The following is a 17,279-nucleotide window of genomic DNA, read 5'->3' as shown; positions in this document are numbered from 1 at the left end:
GACAGTAAAAAGGCCAGGAGAGATGAGGGGCAGCAGGGCATAGAGGGCTGCTCCCACAGTGGGGACGTGTGTCATTACAGCCCTGTCCAGACCAGAGCAGAGAGACTCCCAGCTGGGGGCTCCCATCCAGGCTGGCTCTGCTCTCATAGCACTCTGGTGGCATGCTGTGTGCTGCGGCCACAGGCAGACGGCAGCCCTCTACCTTTAGCTTAAAACCACTGTAAAAAGTAGTCTTAAAAAAGCCAACTAGGAAAATGATTTAGTTATGCACTTGACCACCGTATTAAATGAAAAGGGCAACAAATTTGAGTACACAAAAATGTTAAGTTTCTAAAACCCAAAACTCAAATGCAGAATTGCAAAGCAAATTGGGCAAAAAAGGTCAATATCATTCATATCAAGGATTTCATATTCATAACGTTCAAAACATGAAAACAGATAATTCAGAGAAAAAAACGAGAGGTGAATAATACCAAGACACTCAGAACCATCAACACTCATGGAAATGAACATCAAAATAATGTTTTTCTCTCTCAGGTTGGCACAGAAGAAACAAGGGCATCAGGTATGTCTGAGGGCACCTGGGCGGTGCTCAGCCTGGAGCAGTGGCGGCCACGGGGGCAGCCCTCGTATGACTTCTCAGGACATCACCGAGCATCCAGAGGCTTATGTGCTAAGCAGGATCCTGTGAAGACAAGGGTCTGTGCCCCAACATGGCCAGGCCCTGGCAGCACCACACCACGATGAGTCAGCCACTACCACCCCTGGGAGGCACAGTGAGAAGTGGCACAGTGGGGGTGGCAGCCTGCACAGGAGGCCAGGGACCGTGCAGAGCCCATCAGGGCCTGGAGGCTCAGCAGTCCTCACCAGCAGGGAAACGGAGCAGCCACAAAGCCACTCCCTGCAAGCAACCTGGCATCACAACTTCCAAGTGAGGCCAGTAGGGACAGAGTGCCACAGGACCAGCATCTTCCAAGGCAGCCCAAGAGCTTCTCCCACGGGGCTCTGGGGCCACACCCTGCACCTGTGCAGCCTTCTGCTCTCTCTGCCAGGACAGCCCTCACCTGGGGACCTTCTTGCGACTCTGCCAACATGGGGCTTTGGAGGAGCGGTTTAGTTGGTGTGTGGACTTGGAACTTTCACTTACCCATGCGTCCATCCTGAGGTGGACTGATCAAAGAGATTCTTGTGGGACCAGCTGCTACTTCAGGCTAAGTATGAAAAAAAACCAACTATTAAAATTCCAAATGCCACTTGTGAGGTTTAGAATCTGCTGACGAGGAACCCGTTCCCTGGAGCTCTGCCTCCTCAGTCCTTCCAAGACAGGTTCCTGTCTGACGTGGCTGGGCATTGGCCTCTGGCCCTGGCCCAGGCTGGCAAGGGCGAGGGATTCCCAGCTCCACTCTCTGTGTCTCACCGGGGCCAGCGGTGGTGAGTGGAAGCAGGACTACACTCCGTGTCGAAGCGTTTCAGGAGAGACAAAGTCAACAAGTCCTGACAATGCTAGGGACTTATTTTGGGAGGAGCCTCCTATGCTGAACCCTGCTCAGTGCCCCCTGTCCCCCTGTGGCAACATGAGCCAAGCGCTTCAGCTTCCCTACTTGACCTTTGAGACTTCCCAGGTCACACAGCTGTGACTGAGACCCTTCACGCTTGGTGTGACCCAGATGCCAGTCCTAGGCACCTGGTCTTGGCACATCTTATTACAAGAGCCCAGGCCAGAGACAAAAGGCCAGAAACAATAAGGATGCACATCAGCATCTGAGCAGGCCATGCCCTGGGGCCACCCTCCACACTCCCTCAGTGTATCCGTCACCCTGGGCACTCGAACCTCTCTGAATCCTTTTGCTTCAACTGTTACCAGGCTGTCTCCCAGACAGGGCTTAAGAGCTGATCCACAAGTAAGACCTCTTCCTCGCTAGGTGCAAGATGAGGAAAAACGACTCACCCACCCTAGTCTTAGCTTTTCTCTGTGAAGTTTCAAATTGTACGGCCTGTACGTGCCTGGCTGTGACCTGTGGAGGGCAGAAGGTAAGGCGCAGGAACTAGAGGGGCTGTCTGAGTAGCACCTGAGTGCTGCTGGATATGAGCTGTGGCTCTTTGCCTCACTCCCCATCGCATGCCCAGGCCTGCTGGAGATGCCTTGGTACACAGTGAACCACAGGCACCTGGACACTTGGACCCACTGAGTGGCCACAGTTGGGGAGCCCACAGAGAAGGGAAGGACTGGCTGCAGCACTCAAGGATGACTCCCAGTGGAGCAGTGAAAGGAACCCAATTCAAAGAGGAGGTGGTGTCAGGGCTGCTTCAGCAAACCATGCTAAAGTCAGCCGGCAGATGGAAGTAGCATTGCTGGAATGAGGGCGGGCGCTCCTGACAGGTGAGAGGGAGTGTCCAGAGCTGCCCCATGAGGCCAGAGCATGTCTGCCATGTCCACAGTATGCAGGCTGCAGCTGCAGTTCAGGGAGAGAAGCTACCAATACCCCATGTTTTGGTCTTGCTGGGCGTGGACAAGGTCACCAACTCCCAGTAAATGGGGAGAAGATGCAGGTGGGAGTAGAGACAGGGTAGGGAACATGCCAGGGGCCATCCAGTGGACAAGTGGCCTGCTGAGCAGGCCAGAGGCCAATGACATCCCCATCCGCTGCCCAAGTCAGGGCTCAAGTAGGGTGGCTGGTCCCTCCAGGGCGGGGTCACCCCTGAGCCAGTGGAGAGGTCATGGGGACACAGGCAACTCTGGTGGCTTGGAAGTACCTGGATCACAGCATCTGTAGGGTAGGGCCAGGGAAGATGGTGCCAGGAGGCCCAGGTGTCTGGGGTGTCTCTGGGAACTGCCATCCTGGTCTGGGCACTGGCTCTGCTTTCAGCTGCAGCAGTCTCAGCTGTCACTAGAACCCAGCCAGAGCATGTTCCTACTGCCTGTTGGGCAGCCAGGCCAAGGCAGAGTGCAGGACCAGATCCCTCCGAATGGTTCTGGGAAAGAGGGCTGAGAGCCCAGGGAGGGGTCCCACATTGGGGCCACCTTCTGGGGAACAGGTCTTCGAGACGGGAGGCCTCTCTATAGGAAGCTAGGCATCCCCAGGAAACACGAGACAACTCAACCCATCCAGAGCACAAACAGGTGGCACAGCAGACCAGCATCCCCCCACCTCAGTACCAGCTTCCTGCAGTGCCCACTTGGCCCTATCAAGCACCTGGGAGTCTTGACTCAAGGGTGATCCAGCAGACTGACCTCCCTCCCTGTTCCCAGCGTGCTTGGGGCAGGTCTCTGCTGGGCACTCCTGAGGCCAGAGAGCAGGAGAAGCCCTTCCGGCTAGAGCTTCCTGTCCACGGCCTCAGGGGCTCTCGGCCTGTGCTCCCCACACCCGACTTGCTCTTTGGGGTCTTCCATGTCAGAGTCCCCATTCTACGGCCTCCCCTCACTGATGGGTAGATGAGGCATGTGAGGAGTGTCTGCTTTATATCTGGAAGATGTATTTTACTTCACGGTCACTACCACTGCCGACTGCACAGGAGGAAGGTGAGGCCTGGATGCAGAAGTCACCTGGCCGCCTCCGCCCCTGGAGAGAGGCATGACTGTGCTGAGGGCAGTGAGAAAGACCTGGCTTCAGGCAGCACTCGAGGGCTCTGCAGAGCCTGCTGCAGCAGGGCTCCCAGAAGTACCTTGCCTGTACCCACTACAGGAGAGCACCCACCGCACCCAGAAACCTCCACACACCCCTCCAGCGCCACAGGGGACTTCAAGGGAGAAAAACTGGTCTTAGATGTTTTCCTTGAAACTTCGTATCTTGCTGGCAAGCCATGGCCCACGTCTGGTTTGCGTTGACAAAGCCTTTTAGGGATGGCCGTGCCCATTCATTTGCACATGGCCTGAGGCTACTGGGGTGCCAGTGGCAGAGCCTAGAAGCTGCAACAGACTGCAAAGCCCTTCACTTTCACCATCTGGTCCTCTCTAGTAAACATCTGCCAACATCTGGCTGGGCACCTGGCTCTGGAGTTCCATTCACTGTGTCTTGGCCCTTCAGCCACCCTGTGACACCTGGTGTCAATGGAGCCTGTCAGTCTTCAGTGTCCAGCCTGGACTAATTTCCTGGTCTTGAGGAAAACCGGAAGCTGACCCAACAGGAGAAAACCCTTCATTACCCTGTGGGTCTAGGAAGCCTGGGGCATGGGGTCATCTCTGAAGCAGGCACAGATGGAAGCAAGCGTCTAGTCTCTGAGGAGCAAGGTGTGCTGAGGCAGGTGGGCGGCAGATGCCTAGAGCACATGGGGTGCACCACAGGAAGCAGGCATGGACAGAACTGCATGAGGTGAGCTGGGCAGGGAGGGGCAGCTGTCGCCCACACTAACTGCCGAGGAACTGAGGTCTCTCCTCTCCAGAGCTGCAGGCGGCGAAGGCTCCCCTTACTGGAATCCAGGCTCCTCCACAGCAGGTCCAGGTGACTCCCTTGGAAGTGGCGTGATTTCCCACCAACAAGCCCCCAGGGCTGTCACACCCACAGAGTGTGTAGGACAGTGCCTGCTGATAAGCAGCACCCCAAAGGGCTCAGGAAGCTGCACATGCTAACAAGCACACATCAGAGTGGCACCCTCCCTGTCCCCAGCCCATGGTGTCCTGCCTTCGACCTTCGACCTGACTGCCCCACCAGCTCTAGTGCCCTCTTCCACCTCCTCTGAACTGCCTAGTGCCTGGCTGACTTGGCTGGCTGCACAGGAGACCCAGTTCTGCCCAAGGGGCAGTGCCGCCCACCTGGCACCTCCCCTTCAGTTCCTGTCCAACCCGCAGCCGTGTTGGTTTCTCAGTCCTCAGATTTCTGACCTGCTTCCCTTCCGGGCCAACAGGGTTCGCTTCTCTCCAGCAGTGTGAAGTAGGTGAAGCCCCAGCCCCTGCGGCCGCCCCCTCGGTGACCACAGGCCTGGCCATTCAGACAAGATGCATCCTCAAGTCTTTCAGGACCCAGTTCACTCACCCCGCCTCCCGGGGGCCAGCAAATAGCAACAATCTGACAGAAGTCAGGCTACTGTTCAAAGCATGGCCAATTCACAAGTACCGAGGACAAGGGAAGACGGGAGCACGTGGGCTTGGGACAGGAGAGACAAGGTGGCCTGCTGGACTTACTTTTCTCATTGGGGAAGGAGAAAGGTCAACTTCCATCGACTCCACTCTGTTAAACAGTGAAATGCATTAGTGGAGCCCAGGACTTATCTATAATTTAAAAGACACCAGTTTAAGCACACTTGTATGTACAGACCCCGTGAGTAGGTCTGACCCTTCCGCCCACGATGCCCAATCCCACTACCCCTTGCATTCCCTCTGGCTGCCCACTGTCTGTAACATCAGTGCAGCCTCTCCAGGACACAGGGACCTTGGCAGGTTCTTCTCTGCTCCTGCTCCTGGCTGCCCACCTCTTAGCTCTCCCAACTCTTCCTGGACCTGCAGGACTGGTCCACCACCTACTGCCTGGCCCACTTCCCAGCATTAGAGCCCAGTATGTGCTCACCCTTTACCAGGAGAAAGGTGGACAGGAAACATGACTTGGATTTGTTTTGGGGCTGGCCCTCCCCTAGCCTGGCCATCTGGCAGCCAGTGACTCCAGAGCAAAAAGACCAACTCTTTTCTGACAGCCTCAGTGGGAATCCAGGGGTGACTCCCATTGGTCCGGCCTGGGTAGAAATTCTCCTAACCTCACTTTGCTCCGGCATGTATTCTGAATACAAGCTTAATTTTCCCACACCATACGCAGAACTCTCTTCCTGGACAATTCACAGTTCTCCACCTTCCCCAGCTCCAGGGTGCTAGTCCTAGATACCTGCTCTGCATGACTTGCTCGTGGTGACACCTTCCTATGGGACTATGAGGTACCAGCCTGCTGACTCTGCACCCCACAGACTGCATGGATATGCCACAGTGACCACCTCTCAGTCACAGTGTGACCTCCTGGAGCTTGTGCCTGCTTGCTCTAGACCCACCAGCTATAACTCCCACAAGATACCTGTCTGGACAGTGCCCTGACCCCCATAAAGGCCTGGCCATGGGTGCCTCCCTCTGTGCCTTCACTTCTGCCTCCTGGAGCCCAAGGATGGAGGCCTGCCATCCTGAGTTACTGTGTCCTCCCTGCCCAGGATCTGTAAGTAAAACCTTTGTTCTTGTCTCCTATTGTGATAGTGCACCCATGGAAGAATGGGGGGCAGCCCCAGGCTAGGTTTTCCCTAAGACACCAGGGGGAGCACAGTTTGATTCCTGGTGCTAGATGAATGGTCAGGCAGGCATAAATGGAGCATGGATCAGCCAAGTGTCACAAAGGTGTCTGCCAGCGTAAACAAATTCTCCTGGAAGGACCCTGATCAAGGTCAGAGGATAGTCAGCGCCTTCATTTCCAGGGGGGCCCAGAGTCTGCCTGCTTTCACACTACCCCACAGCCACACACCTGTCAGGGGCTGAGGAGTGAGGTGGCAGCAGCTGGCATCCACGTGGCTTTGCTGGAGGGGTGACAAACGCACTCAGGTTAGTGCGTGTTAGTGTGGTCGGCAGCATGCATTTTCTGACTGCCTCCGGCGTTATGTTACTCACTTGAAATGGAATTCTTTATTGTGCTGAAAGCCGTGTGCTGTGACGATCTCATACTGAACAGATGGAGAAAAGGTACTGAATTAAATGACAAAAATGCACTCCTACTAATTCAACCCAGCTAAGAGTGTGAGAAGACTTTGAAACGGCACTTGGTGCTTGCAAAAGGGCTCTGGACAAATCTAACAGCTCCCACACACTGCTGGTCTGCCTGTGCGGCTGCCCCTATCCTGGAAGCAGGAGGAAATCAAGCTCTAGCCATGCATGTAACAGACTCCTCCTGCTGCAACTATGTGACAAACAGCCACTGGAAGGTAGGTGCCAATCATGATCATGACAGACGGCAGGAGCCATGAACACACCAGGCTTCAGAGGCTAGTAGAGAAATGTGGGAAAGTTAATGGGTTGCTTTTTCTGGTCCAGCCAAGCCCTGGATTTCTGACAGGCACTGCCTGAGGCCCAACACCTGGCCCTCCAGTTCAGGCCCACTGTGTGCTACACTTTCTACCCAGGCAGGCTGTGTACCCCAGGCTGGCCTGTCTGCCCCCCTGAGCCTGGCGGATGTACTGGACATGTGTGTGATGTGCACCCTAGGCTGGCCTGTCTGCCCCCTGACCTTGGCAGATGTCCTGAGCACGGGTTTCCACAGACAGAGGAGGTACACCCAGCGCAGACAAGAAGCACCATGGCCTAGGCACCCCACTCAATGTTCTGGACTGCCTGTGCCCACAAGTTCTGTTTGGGCCGAATGAGCCAGGACAGGCAATTGTGCAACAACAGTGACACAGCTTCTGCTCAAGGGTGGCCTCCCAGGCATCTGTGCCCAACCCCTGCCAGACATGTAAGCTCATTCCCTGGGCCGCCCTGAAGCAAAGCTCAGGGCACAGGCCTGATTCACAGGAGAACTGCCGAACCCCAGGACTGAAGAATGCACCAGGCACTCCCTGAACTGCTAAGTGAGCAAGCCCCTACCGGCTGCCTCAGGAATCGCTGGGTGCCTGCTTTTTTTGTTCCTTTTTATTCCACTTTCTTCTTTTTTGTCTCCCTATTTTTCCTCTAGCTTTTGCATGGATTTTCTTTTACCTTGACAGAAGTTTCTAGTAAATGAAATGCTCTCTCCTTGGCTCCCTCTTTCTCGGTCTCAGAGGTCAGAGGCGGCTGGCTGCCCACTGCTCCTAGGGAGGGCCTTACCTTTGCAGCTGCTCCACCTGCAGTGCCGACTTCCTGAGGCACTCTTCCAACTGAGAGATCTAGACACAATGAGAGGACTTCTGTTCTCAGCCAGACGTGCCAGCAACCCTGAGAAGAACCCATCTGGCGGCTGCTTAAGTAAGCATGACACCATCCACATTAGCTAGCAAGACTTGGGTCACCAGCACAGCTGAGCCAGGCACAGGCTACAGACTCAGCAAAGCCCTGGACACCACTAGTGCTGAGGGAGTGGGCAGAGACCAGGAGCACCCCCACTGTGGAGTTCCTCCTGGGGACTCAGCCCACGTTAGGTGTACCTTCTACACACAGGTTATTAAATGGCTCGGAAAGCAAAATGTCAAGATCTGGACCTGTCACTTGCCAAACTACAGAAAGAGACTTAATGATCAGGTCCCTTGGTCAAGTCTGTGCAGGTGGCTGACAGCACCTGTCCTCTAGGAGTGTGAGAGGACTGAGAAGGTAAGTCCCTTGGTCATGTTTGTGTAGGTGGCTGACAGCACCTGTCCTCTAGGTGTGTGCGAGGACTGAGAAGGTAAGTCCCCTGGTCATGTCTGTGCAGGTGGCTGACAGCACCTGTCCTCTAGGAGTGTGAGAGGACTGAGAAGGTAAGTCCCCTGGTCATGTCTGTGCAGGTGGCTGACAGCACCTGTCCTCTAGGTGTGTGAGGACTGAGAAGGTAAGTCCCCTGGTTATGTCTGTGCAGGTAGCTGACAGCACCTGTCCTCTAGGTGTGCAAGAGGACTGAGAAGGTAAGTCCCTTGGTCATGTCTGTGCAGGTGGTGATGATCAGGAGGAGATAGAGACAATATTACGTTGCCTGATAGCTCATCTTCACGGTCCTAGAAAACAAAATGAAATTTGAATCGAACATTAAAGGTGCTCCAGTGGCAACAGGTCATTTGATTTACCTTTGCTCTATAGAAGGCTAACAATCTCTTCCTGTGTTTTTCTTGAAATTCTGAAACCTGAGGAGACAACAAGCTCACTGTAGGTGCTGCTCAGGCTCACCCTACACTTCCTGAGGAAACACACGGCTACAAAGGACTGTTAGTGTGGGGACCAACACTCTGTCTTGCCCTTCCCCAGTAGACCCCCTTCTGTACCCACAGGCAGGTTCCATTTGGTAGGGAGGCTCCTGCCGGCTGCCCATGGCCAGCTGCTGTCCAGAATGGATGCTTGGCACAGATGTCCCTCCATAGGGAAGGCCAGCAGGAGGCCAAATGCAAACACAGATGAGCCTGTTCCCTGCCAAGGGCTGTGTCTCCCTGGTGATGTTCCTGTCGCCCTGATGTGGAAAGGCACAAGACCCCGCTGACTGGACCTCAGCACGTCGTCACTCTGACAAGGGGACTAGCTGGAGGGATGGCCTCCTGGCCAACCAGCATAGCCAGAGGACAACCTGAACTTGGTGTGTGGAGTGGGGTGGGTGGGTAGAAGAGCAGGAGCAGAAGCCCAGGGAGCCTGGCAGGCTGTGAGCATGGAGCCTGTGGCTGTCTGGACTGGAGCCAGCTCCGACTGGAGCCAACACTGCTGCTTCACAGGCTTCCGAGCTCCCATGTGGGAGCTGAACAGTGCTCTGTGACACTGAGGAGTGAAGCTGTGACCTGCAAGCAAGGCTTCAGACCACGGGTCACACCTGACACATGCACCCGCCACCATGTGCCTAAGTTCTACCACCATTTGGCGCACCTCCCCAGGGACCATGGCTGCCTTGGGGCTGAAGTGGGGTCAAGTCGGTTTCCTATAAATCTCTCATGTCACCAACCTCGACCATCTGCTGGTGACAACAGATACACTGGAGTGCTCTGCATCTCCCATGATCCTTAATTTGGTACAAACAGGGAGCCAACTCTGCTGTGAACAGATACTGCCCTGACACTGCGCCTGCGTCCTAGGGACAAGCTGTGCTGGGAGCCACCTCCAGGTCAGTGGGGTCAGCATCCTCCTCAAAGCCTCTGAGCTTAGGACTCAGGATTTAAGAGAGCCCATGGCTCTAGAAGACCAACGGCAGAAGACGACCAGGTGCTGCCCACCAAGGGTGGTGAGGAATCCTCATGATGCCGCAGGCCATGACCCTGAGGGCCATCCGTGAGCGCGCTGGGAGGTCTCCAGTTCTCTGGTGGAGGTGCCTACCTGTATCAAACTCACTCCTCACAGCCCAGCTCCTGCAGCTTGTCTCACGAAGCCACTCCAACCCTGCAGGGTGGGCCCCGCTCCTCTGGCTGCCCAGGCTCATGGGGCGGGGGGGGGGGGGTCCGTGGCAGACACACCTGCCTGACTGTGGAGGGCCTACTGGTGTCACGTCCACACTGGCAAGACTTGACCACAGGGGATTTGCTTTTCCTGTCTTCTCTGCCTCAGACTTGTTCAGGGAAGGCCAGACAGAGCCCTCCAGGTTCTATTCCTGACTGGGGCCAGGTGGAGTTGGGAAGTCCTGGCAGCAGACTGAGGACCACACACAGCTGCCTGTCTCCCATCCATCCACAACAGGTCCTGTGCCTGCACAGGATGGGAGCTTCATGTGATGACCTAAACCACATAGTGCTGTTAGCTTTGGGGAACCCTTAGGGACCAAGTGTGTGGGCTTGGGGCAGCGGGCACTGGGGCAGAGGAATGCTGCTCCTGCTTTGTCATGGTTGTTTCCAGGAAAGGACTTGGGGAGGGCAAGGCCTCAGTGGCTGACCTTCCCTGTGTAAGGCACATGCTGGTGTGGCGACAGGACCACAGGGAGGGCGACCCTGGGTCCCAGAAAGCTCATTGAAGGGAGGAGACAAGCACAGGCCTCAGAGAGGCTGGTGAGCTGTAAAGGGACTGCCCTGTGCTGTGGAGTCCAGGGAGTCTCTAGAGCAGATGGGGCAGACTGGACCCCAGGCATCCAGGCCACCATCTGTATCCCTCTGAGGCCTCACCCAGGCCTGCAATCTCACATCGTCCCCAGGGTTTCTGTAGTCCTGACCGTGGAAGGATATTGAGCCCCAGAAACTAGAGATGCTAAGAAAGAAACTGAGGGCTGGGCTGTGACTCAGCGGTAGAGCGCTCACCTGGCAAGTGCGAGGCCCTGGGTTCAATCCTCAGCACCACATAAAAATAAATAAAAATAAAGATACTGTGTCCAACTACAACTAAAAAATAAATATTAAAAAAAAATAAGAAAGGGGCTGGGGATGTGGCTCAAGTGGTAGCGTGCTCGCCTGGCATGTGTGTGGCCCGGGTTTGATCCTCAGCACCACATACAAACAAAGATGTTGTGTCCGCCGAAAACTGAAAAATAAATAAATAAATATTAAAAAAAAAGAAAGAAACTGAGAGTCTCATTTTGAAGAGAATATGCCTTCTGGGTTGGATGGGACTGGGTCAACCCCAGGGCTGAGGAGGCGCCACACTGGACCAGCCTGCTCAGAGCGCTGCCCAGGGCTCACACATCTTCACACGACAGCACACAGCCTGGCGAGACTGCAGGAGACCGAAAGCCATGAGGCAGAACAGGCCGCAGGAAGAGCAGCATCCCCAGAGGCACCTCCAGGTTCTGGGCACGGGTGCTGGGTGTTTCTGGGTCGAGAGCAGTGGCTGCTGGGTCAACACATGCCCGGGCTGACTGGCTTGCTGTCCAGCAAGAGGCACGTGTGCCTGGGCTGCAGACCCAGAGCTGGCAAGCCCTCCTCAGACAGAGGCCGCCACGGGAGGAGGAGGTTGGGAAGGCAGGGGGCCCAGGGGCCTTTGGAGGGTCCTGGCCCAGGTGATCCCTTGATGCTGTCCTGGTGCAGGTCCCAGGACCTCAGCGGTGGCGCTCGGTTTGGTCTCCAGCCAGCTTAGCAGTCTAAAGTTGCTGAGGACCCAGAGAGCTTTGTGAGGGTTTACCTGTCAATATTCACCCTACTAGAAATGGAGGCTGACAGAAATCTAGGAGTACTGTTTGGAAGCAATAAGCCTGTTACGTCATGTAAATAACCACAGAACCATCGGTCTCTGGAGAACTCCCCCCTACGCTTACAAGAAATGTGAGTGCAGAGGTCAGCACAGCCACAACTCAGCTATGAGGCAGCCACTCAGAGGTGGGGCGAGGTCACCAGGCCAGCCTCTGCCACCCAGGCTGGAGCCGCAGGCCTCCATGGCTGGCCTGAAGCCCATGAGGCACAGGGCAGAGAGGAGCCAGGTGGGCATCCCAGGCAGCTCTGGTCCACTGTCTTCTCTCCTGAGAGGCACTGGCCCCTGTGGAGGCTGCTCGGGGAAGTGCCCAGGAACCATACTGCCTGTGGTCCTGAGTCGTGAGGACCTCCTATTTCACCGACTCACATAACTTCTGGCCTGCAGGGACTCGCCTGAGTGTGGGGCCTGCAGGATGGAGCGGAACAGGTGGGCAGGAGTGTCCTGCTCTAGGTGTCCAGGTCACGCTCACCTTGCGTTCTGGGGCCTGTCTACCTGTGACTCAGCTTTTGTGTGTCCCTCCCTGGAGGACATTACTTTGGCACAATTTGAGAGGGGAGTCGCATTGGGACAGCTCTGTCCTGTGGGAAGTTCAGGCATCACTTTGGAATGGGTTCCTGGAGAGGGAGAAGTAGTGTGGAGGCCTGGCTGGCCACAGCCTGAACACAGGGCTAACAGCCAAGGAGGACACTGCTGGGGTCTACTGAGGTGGTCGCCTGCTCTCCCTTGGCCTCCTGCACTGCTGGAGGCAGTTCCTGGCTGTCCTCCACTCAACCTGGCCCCAGGTGGGGTAGACAATGTCGGTGTGCACCGTATCTTTAACAGAATGGGTGCAGGAGGGATGAGCTGGGGCAGAGGATGACCCTCCTTCCTGGATAGTTCCCCTGCAGACAGAAGACTGCAAGCTGTTCAGTGACATCCAGGGCTGGCACAGAGGACAATGACACACATTAGTCCATACTGAGGTAGGAGGGCATGGACTGAAGCACAGTGTGTGTTGGTGGGAGGAGGGTCTGGAATAAACAGGTGGAGGAGCTCCCGGGAGGCACTCCTCAGAGGAGCCAGAGAAGGTGTCTGGAAGGGAAGGGCCCTGGAGCCAAATGCCACCAAGACTCAGACAAAGTGGGGTCGTGGGTCCTGGGTGAGCATGAGCAAAGGACAGTTTCAAGAAGAAACCTACTGCCTGAATCCAGAGAACCCAGCCCAGGAGCTTCTCAGGACACAACAGAGGTGGGGAGTCCCAATGTGCCACCCAAACACAAACAGCAGCAAAATGGATCAAACACTGTGTCAAAATCTGAAGTTTTGTGCTGGAAAGGCTGCACCTCCAACAAGGTGAAAGGCATCACAGATGTAAGTACCTGCTGCCCTACCAGGGACTGGCCCTCTCTTGGAGGTGAGCAGCACCACGGCTCACCTGGGCGGTCTCCTGGGAGTATTTCCTGCAGAGTCCGTCAATGCCCATGAAGAAAGCCTGTATGTCCGAGTCGGTCTGAAAGAGAAAGCAAATGACTGTAGGCTTACTGCTTCTAGAATGAACCACAGATGACCAGCCCTGACCTCCAGGTGCACAAGGAAGATGGCTGCCCCTCTAGGACTGTGCAGGGCAGTAGGAAGGACTCAAGTCAGAGCCAACTGGCAACCCCTGAGCCTCAGGGCCCCACTCCTTCCATGCCCAGGGAGAATATGCTCCAAGACAAGGGGAAGAAAAGGAGGGGAACGGGGGGTGGTGGCTCAGCAGTAGAGCCCTTGCCTAGCATGTGTGAGGCCCTGGGTTTGATCCTCAGCACCACATAAAAATAAATAAATAAAATAAAGATGGTATTGTGTCCAACTACAACTAAAAAGAAGTTAAACTGGTGTCTTCTGTAGACAGGACCAAAGGCATCATTTCAGGCCATCCCTAGCAGGGTTTGGACTCCTCCACCTACAGGACCTCAGGGACAGCCTTCCCCTCTCAGGGAGCCAGCCTGGGCTGGAGCCATCGTTCCCACCCACTTCCACTTCCAGGGGCACAGCACAATCCAACAACCCTGCACAAGGCTGACCTGGGCCCAAGAGAGGAAGCTGTGCTGAGGTTTTAGAAACAGGATCCTAACTGAACTCTGATTACCCAGATAGAAAATCCAGTTAAATTAGTAGAACAAATGAAAATTTTAGTACCACACATGACTAAAAATCTCAAATTAAAAGTACTACTGTGATTAATACTTGAATTCCACAGATTTCAACTTACATGTTTTGAGAGCAAAACTGTACGACAAGGAACTTTACAAATCAAGCATTCATCCTTTTTACCTATAAAATAAAACAGACTATATTGCATTACATTGCAGTGCTTCTAAAGACATACAAATGCGGACATGCTAATGCTCCTTTAAGAGACTTGCAGCACCACAAGTCTAGACTCGGGTGAGGGTGGCTGTGGACAGCTAAACACTTTACACAACCATCCCTTTCTTCCTGCTTTGCAAATATGCCAACACAGAGCCCATTAAGAGAGAACACTTAAATTAAATCCACCACAGTCGATCCTTGCAACTAGATCATACAGTAATGTCCTAATTTAAAATTCCAACTATTTATAATGAAAATGGCTCCTACAACCCACCCAAAAGATGAAATGAGTTTTGTTCTTCCCCACTGGGCCTCCCCACATGACATCACACGAGGCCTCCACCCCATGGAGGGCCACGTCCCCACTCACTGGGCACCATCTCACTGCCATGAGCCGGTCCTAGGGCCTGAGGAGGAAAGGTCAGCATGCCTCGCCTGCCCACACCCAGCTCACCCAGCTCACCCAGCTGCAGCTCCAGCTCCAGCTCCAACTCAGCCCTGGTTCACCACCTCCTCTCCGTGACACTCACTGTCATTCTGGAAAGTGGGGCTCCAGTAGCTGGCCCTCAGCCCTGGCTCTCTATGGAGAGACCCATGCCCAGGTCAGCATGTTGCCTGGTCACACCTTGGACCCCCACAGCACTCAGCACCATTAAGAAGTCAGCCCCTCCCAAGCATGGTGGAAAACCCCATTGGCCACCTCCTCAGACCCTCTGGTTTCAGTTCTCCACTGGTCAGCATGGAGCCTGGGGCTGACAGCCATCACCAGTTCACAAGCGCCTTGTCCTTCTAGGGAGCACACTCCACCCAACTGGACGAGCCCAGCTGGTCAGTGTAGCTGGGAATGGGGCACTCCACTGGAATGGTGGTGGACAGATCTGCAGACTCCAGTCTCCTGGGTCTGCCACACTGTGCTGCAACCCATCTGCTTTTCTTGTGGTTTTATACAGCATCTGTGGGGATGTTCAATGAGGGGCAAAAGCAGACCCCACTTGCAACCCACTGTTTCCCTGCCTTCTGCTCTGGACTCACCAGCAGAAACTCCCAGCTCACTGCCTCTTTCCTCTCCATCTTGCAAGTCTGTGTGGTCATCACTCTGCCCCAGTTCCCTGCACTGAAGGGGGCAGGGTGTGCATTAAATGGTCCCTTCCCAAAGCCTCAGGAATGGCCTCCTTCCCTCTCTTTTCACACTCAAGGCACCCCCTCCTAAGAACATCCACCTTCAACAGCATGTCCCTCCCCACTTTCTTTCTCTGCAGATTCTGGAGTTAGGAAATTCCTCTTGTGCAACCCCCAAACCGGAAGCTGCTCAATTAAGATTACAGAGCTGTCTCATAAAAACCCAAGTGTTCTGTAGTGGGAGGAGGGCTGAGGCTCAACAGTGGAAATCATTCACAGCTCAGACAAAGTGGTTGATATCTGATACACAGGGCTTCTGAGGCAACTAAAAAGAACCAGTCCAAGAAGAGGACCCTGATGAGAAATCAGCAAAAGTACAAATAGCCAGTAGGTGCATAGAAAGAAAATCCAAGCCACTAATGAACTGCGAAAGCCAGCATGACATGTCATGACATGTGACAGGCACCCATATGTCATTACTGGGGATCTAAATGGATACACCTTCTCTGGAGGGCAGCTGGTCTACCTTAATGTGTACATACCAAGGCTGGAAATTCCACTAGGATGTATATATTTCAAAGGAAAAAACCAAGAAGCTGAGCAAGTAGTGTGTAGCAACAACATTTCAGGAAATCTAAATTTCTAGTAGAGAATCAAATAACTCAGGGCACAGTGACTAAAGATCTTTTAAAACCTTAAAAATGATGATACAAACTTATTTTAAAGGGAAAGATGCCCTAGTAATTAATGAAAGCAAATTACTAAATGGCATACACACATGTATCACTTTTTATTTAAAATTTTGCATCTATAGGAAAAAGTCTGGGAGGAGGTACACCAAGAGCTTAAAGAGGGCTTATGAGCAGTGGATAGCCACGGCATGGCTCTGCCCAGAACTCCCACCTCTTTTCACCTTTTATTGTGTGTCCCTGAACTTGTTGTGTCCCCAGCACTGTGTCTATGATCTCAGCCAACTGGAACCTGCTTTAGCCTCAGGCTCTGAGAGCCAGAAGTCCCTGGGAATTTCCCTATGTCCTAGGACCTCTACCAAGCAACTGCTAACAGGGTACTGTGGCCTTAAGAGTTGACACTGAGCCCTGTCTCTGTACCTCCCAACACCACAAAGGCAAGTGTCTTTGTCATTTTAATGTCACCTTAGATCATCAATGATGGATGCCACAAGTTCATCAGATACATCCAAACACTGATATTTGTCTTCACTGGGAAGTCCAGTTCATTGACACCTCTACTTTCTATGCCCCCCCACAACCTTTGGAGGAAGCAGGCAGCTGAGGGTGTGTTTGTGAAGGGTATATCATTTCCCCAGCCCCCAGCTTCCCATCTGCCATGAGGTGGGCCACCTTTTGCTTCCAAGTGCTCCCTGACATGATGTTCTGCTTTACCATAGGCCCAGATACAATGGGAGACAGATGATCATGAACTGAAACCTCTAAAACCATTAGTCAAAATTAACATTTTATCCTTTCAAGTATGTCTGGCATATTGTCACAGCAATGGAAAGCTAACACAGAAAACTGGTACCAAGAAGTAGGGTTGTTGCTGTGACTGTACAGAAGTCTTTGGAGGTGGTTTGTGAGGAGATTCAGAAAAGTCTGAAAATGCAGGCTAGAAAAAACTTAGAACGCCATAACCACAACTTAATGGGCAACTAGTAGGATCTCAGAAGACCAGAATGCTGATAGGAATAGATAGTAAAGACTATGCTCATGAAGTTTGGGCTGGAAATGAGGATTCTACTGGAACTGAACTAGAGGCCACCCATGCATTCTGGCAAAGAACTTGTCTACATTTTGTTCATGGCATGAGATTGTGTGTGAAGCTGAGTTTAAAGGTGATGGACTAATTAATCTGGTGGAAGAAATTTCAAGGCAGCATTCAGGCTGTGGAATGGGCATTGCTGGCTTCTTTTAGTCAAATTTATAGTAAGAATTGGAAGCAAAAAGCTGAGTGGAAAGGTATGAGAAGAATAAAACTTGTTTGAAAGACTTTTTTTTTTTTTTGGTGAGTGCCTGAATGCCCTGCTCCCGTGGGCCAGGTAGGAAGTTGTTTCCCTAGGATTTGTTTCACTGTGTTCAACCATTCAAGCACTCAAAGGCCG

General features: G+C 53.6%; 1 protein-coding gene and 1 long non-coding RNA gene across 3 annotated transcripts in view; one reads left to right on the top strand and one right to left on the bottom strand.

Annotated features, from left to right (window-relative positions):
- Rnf212 (ring finger protein 212) overlaps positions 1-17,279 on the bottom strand; it is a 36,292-nt gene that overhangs the window by 16,884 nt on the left and 2,129 nt on the right. Inside the window, exons 2-9 of the mRNA XM_077803461.1 lie at positions 13,941-14,002; positions 13,122-13,196; positions 8,689-8,745; positions 7,760-7,818; positions 6,572-6,624; positions 6,427-6,480; positions 5,120-5,163; positions 1,148-1,211 (exon numbers count right to left, since the gene is read on the bottom strand). Of these exons, the coding sequence (XP_077659587.1) occupies positions 1,148-1,211; positions 5,120-5,163; positions 6,427-6,480; positions 6,572-6,624; positions 7,760-7,818; positions 8,689-8,745; positions 13,122-13,196; positions 13,941-14,002 (468 nt within the window). The remainder of the gene's footprint in view (positions 1-1,147; positions 1,212-5,119; positions 5,164-6,426; positions 6,481-6,571; positions 6,625-7,759; positions 7,819-8,688; positions 8,746-13,121; positions 13,197-13,940; positions 14,003-17,279) is intronic.
- Positions 6,531-10,977, top strand: LOC113175224 (uncharacterized). Of its 2 annotated transcripts, none has more exons than XR_003299939.2 (3): positions 6,531-6,882; positions 7,714-7,897; positions 8,090-10,977. It is a non-coding gene; the product is annotated as an uncharacterized LOC113175224 (long non-coding RNA). The 2 variants fall into 2 exon arrangements; XR_003299938.2 differs by lacking the exon at positions 6,531-6,882 and adding an exon at positions 7,275-7,524.

This window comes from Urocitellus parryii, chromosome 10 (assembly GCF_045843805.1).
Source record: "Urocitellus parryii isolate mUroPar1 chromosome 10, mUroPar1.hap1, whole genome shotgun sequence".
Classification (NCBI taxonomy): domain Eukaryota; kingdom Metazoa; phylum Chordata; class Mammalia; order Rodentia; family Sciuridae; genus Urocitellus; species Urocitellus parryii.
The sequence above is the reverse complement of the archived record's forward strand: the minus strand, read 5'-3'. Positions and strand labels throughout refer to the sequence as shown.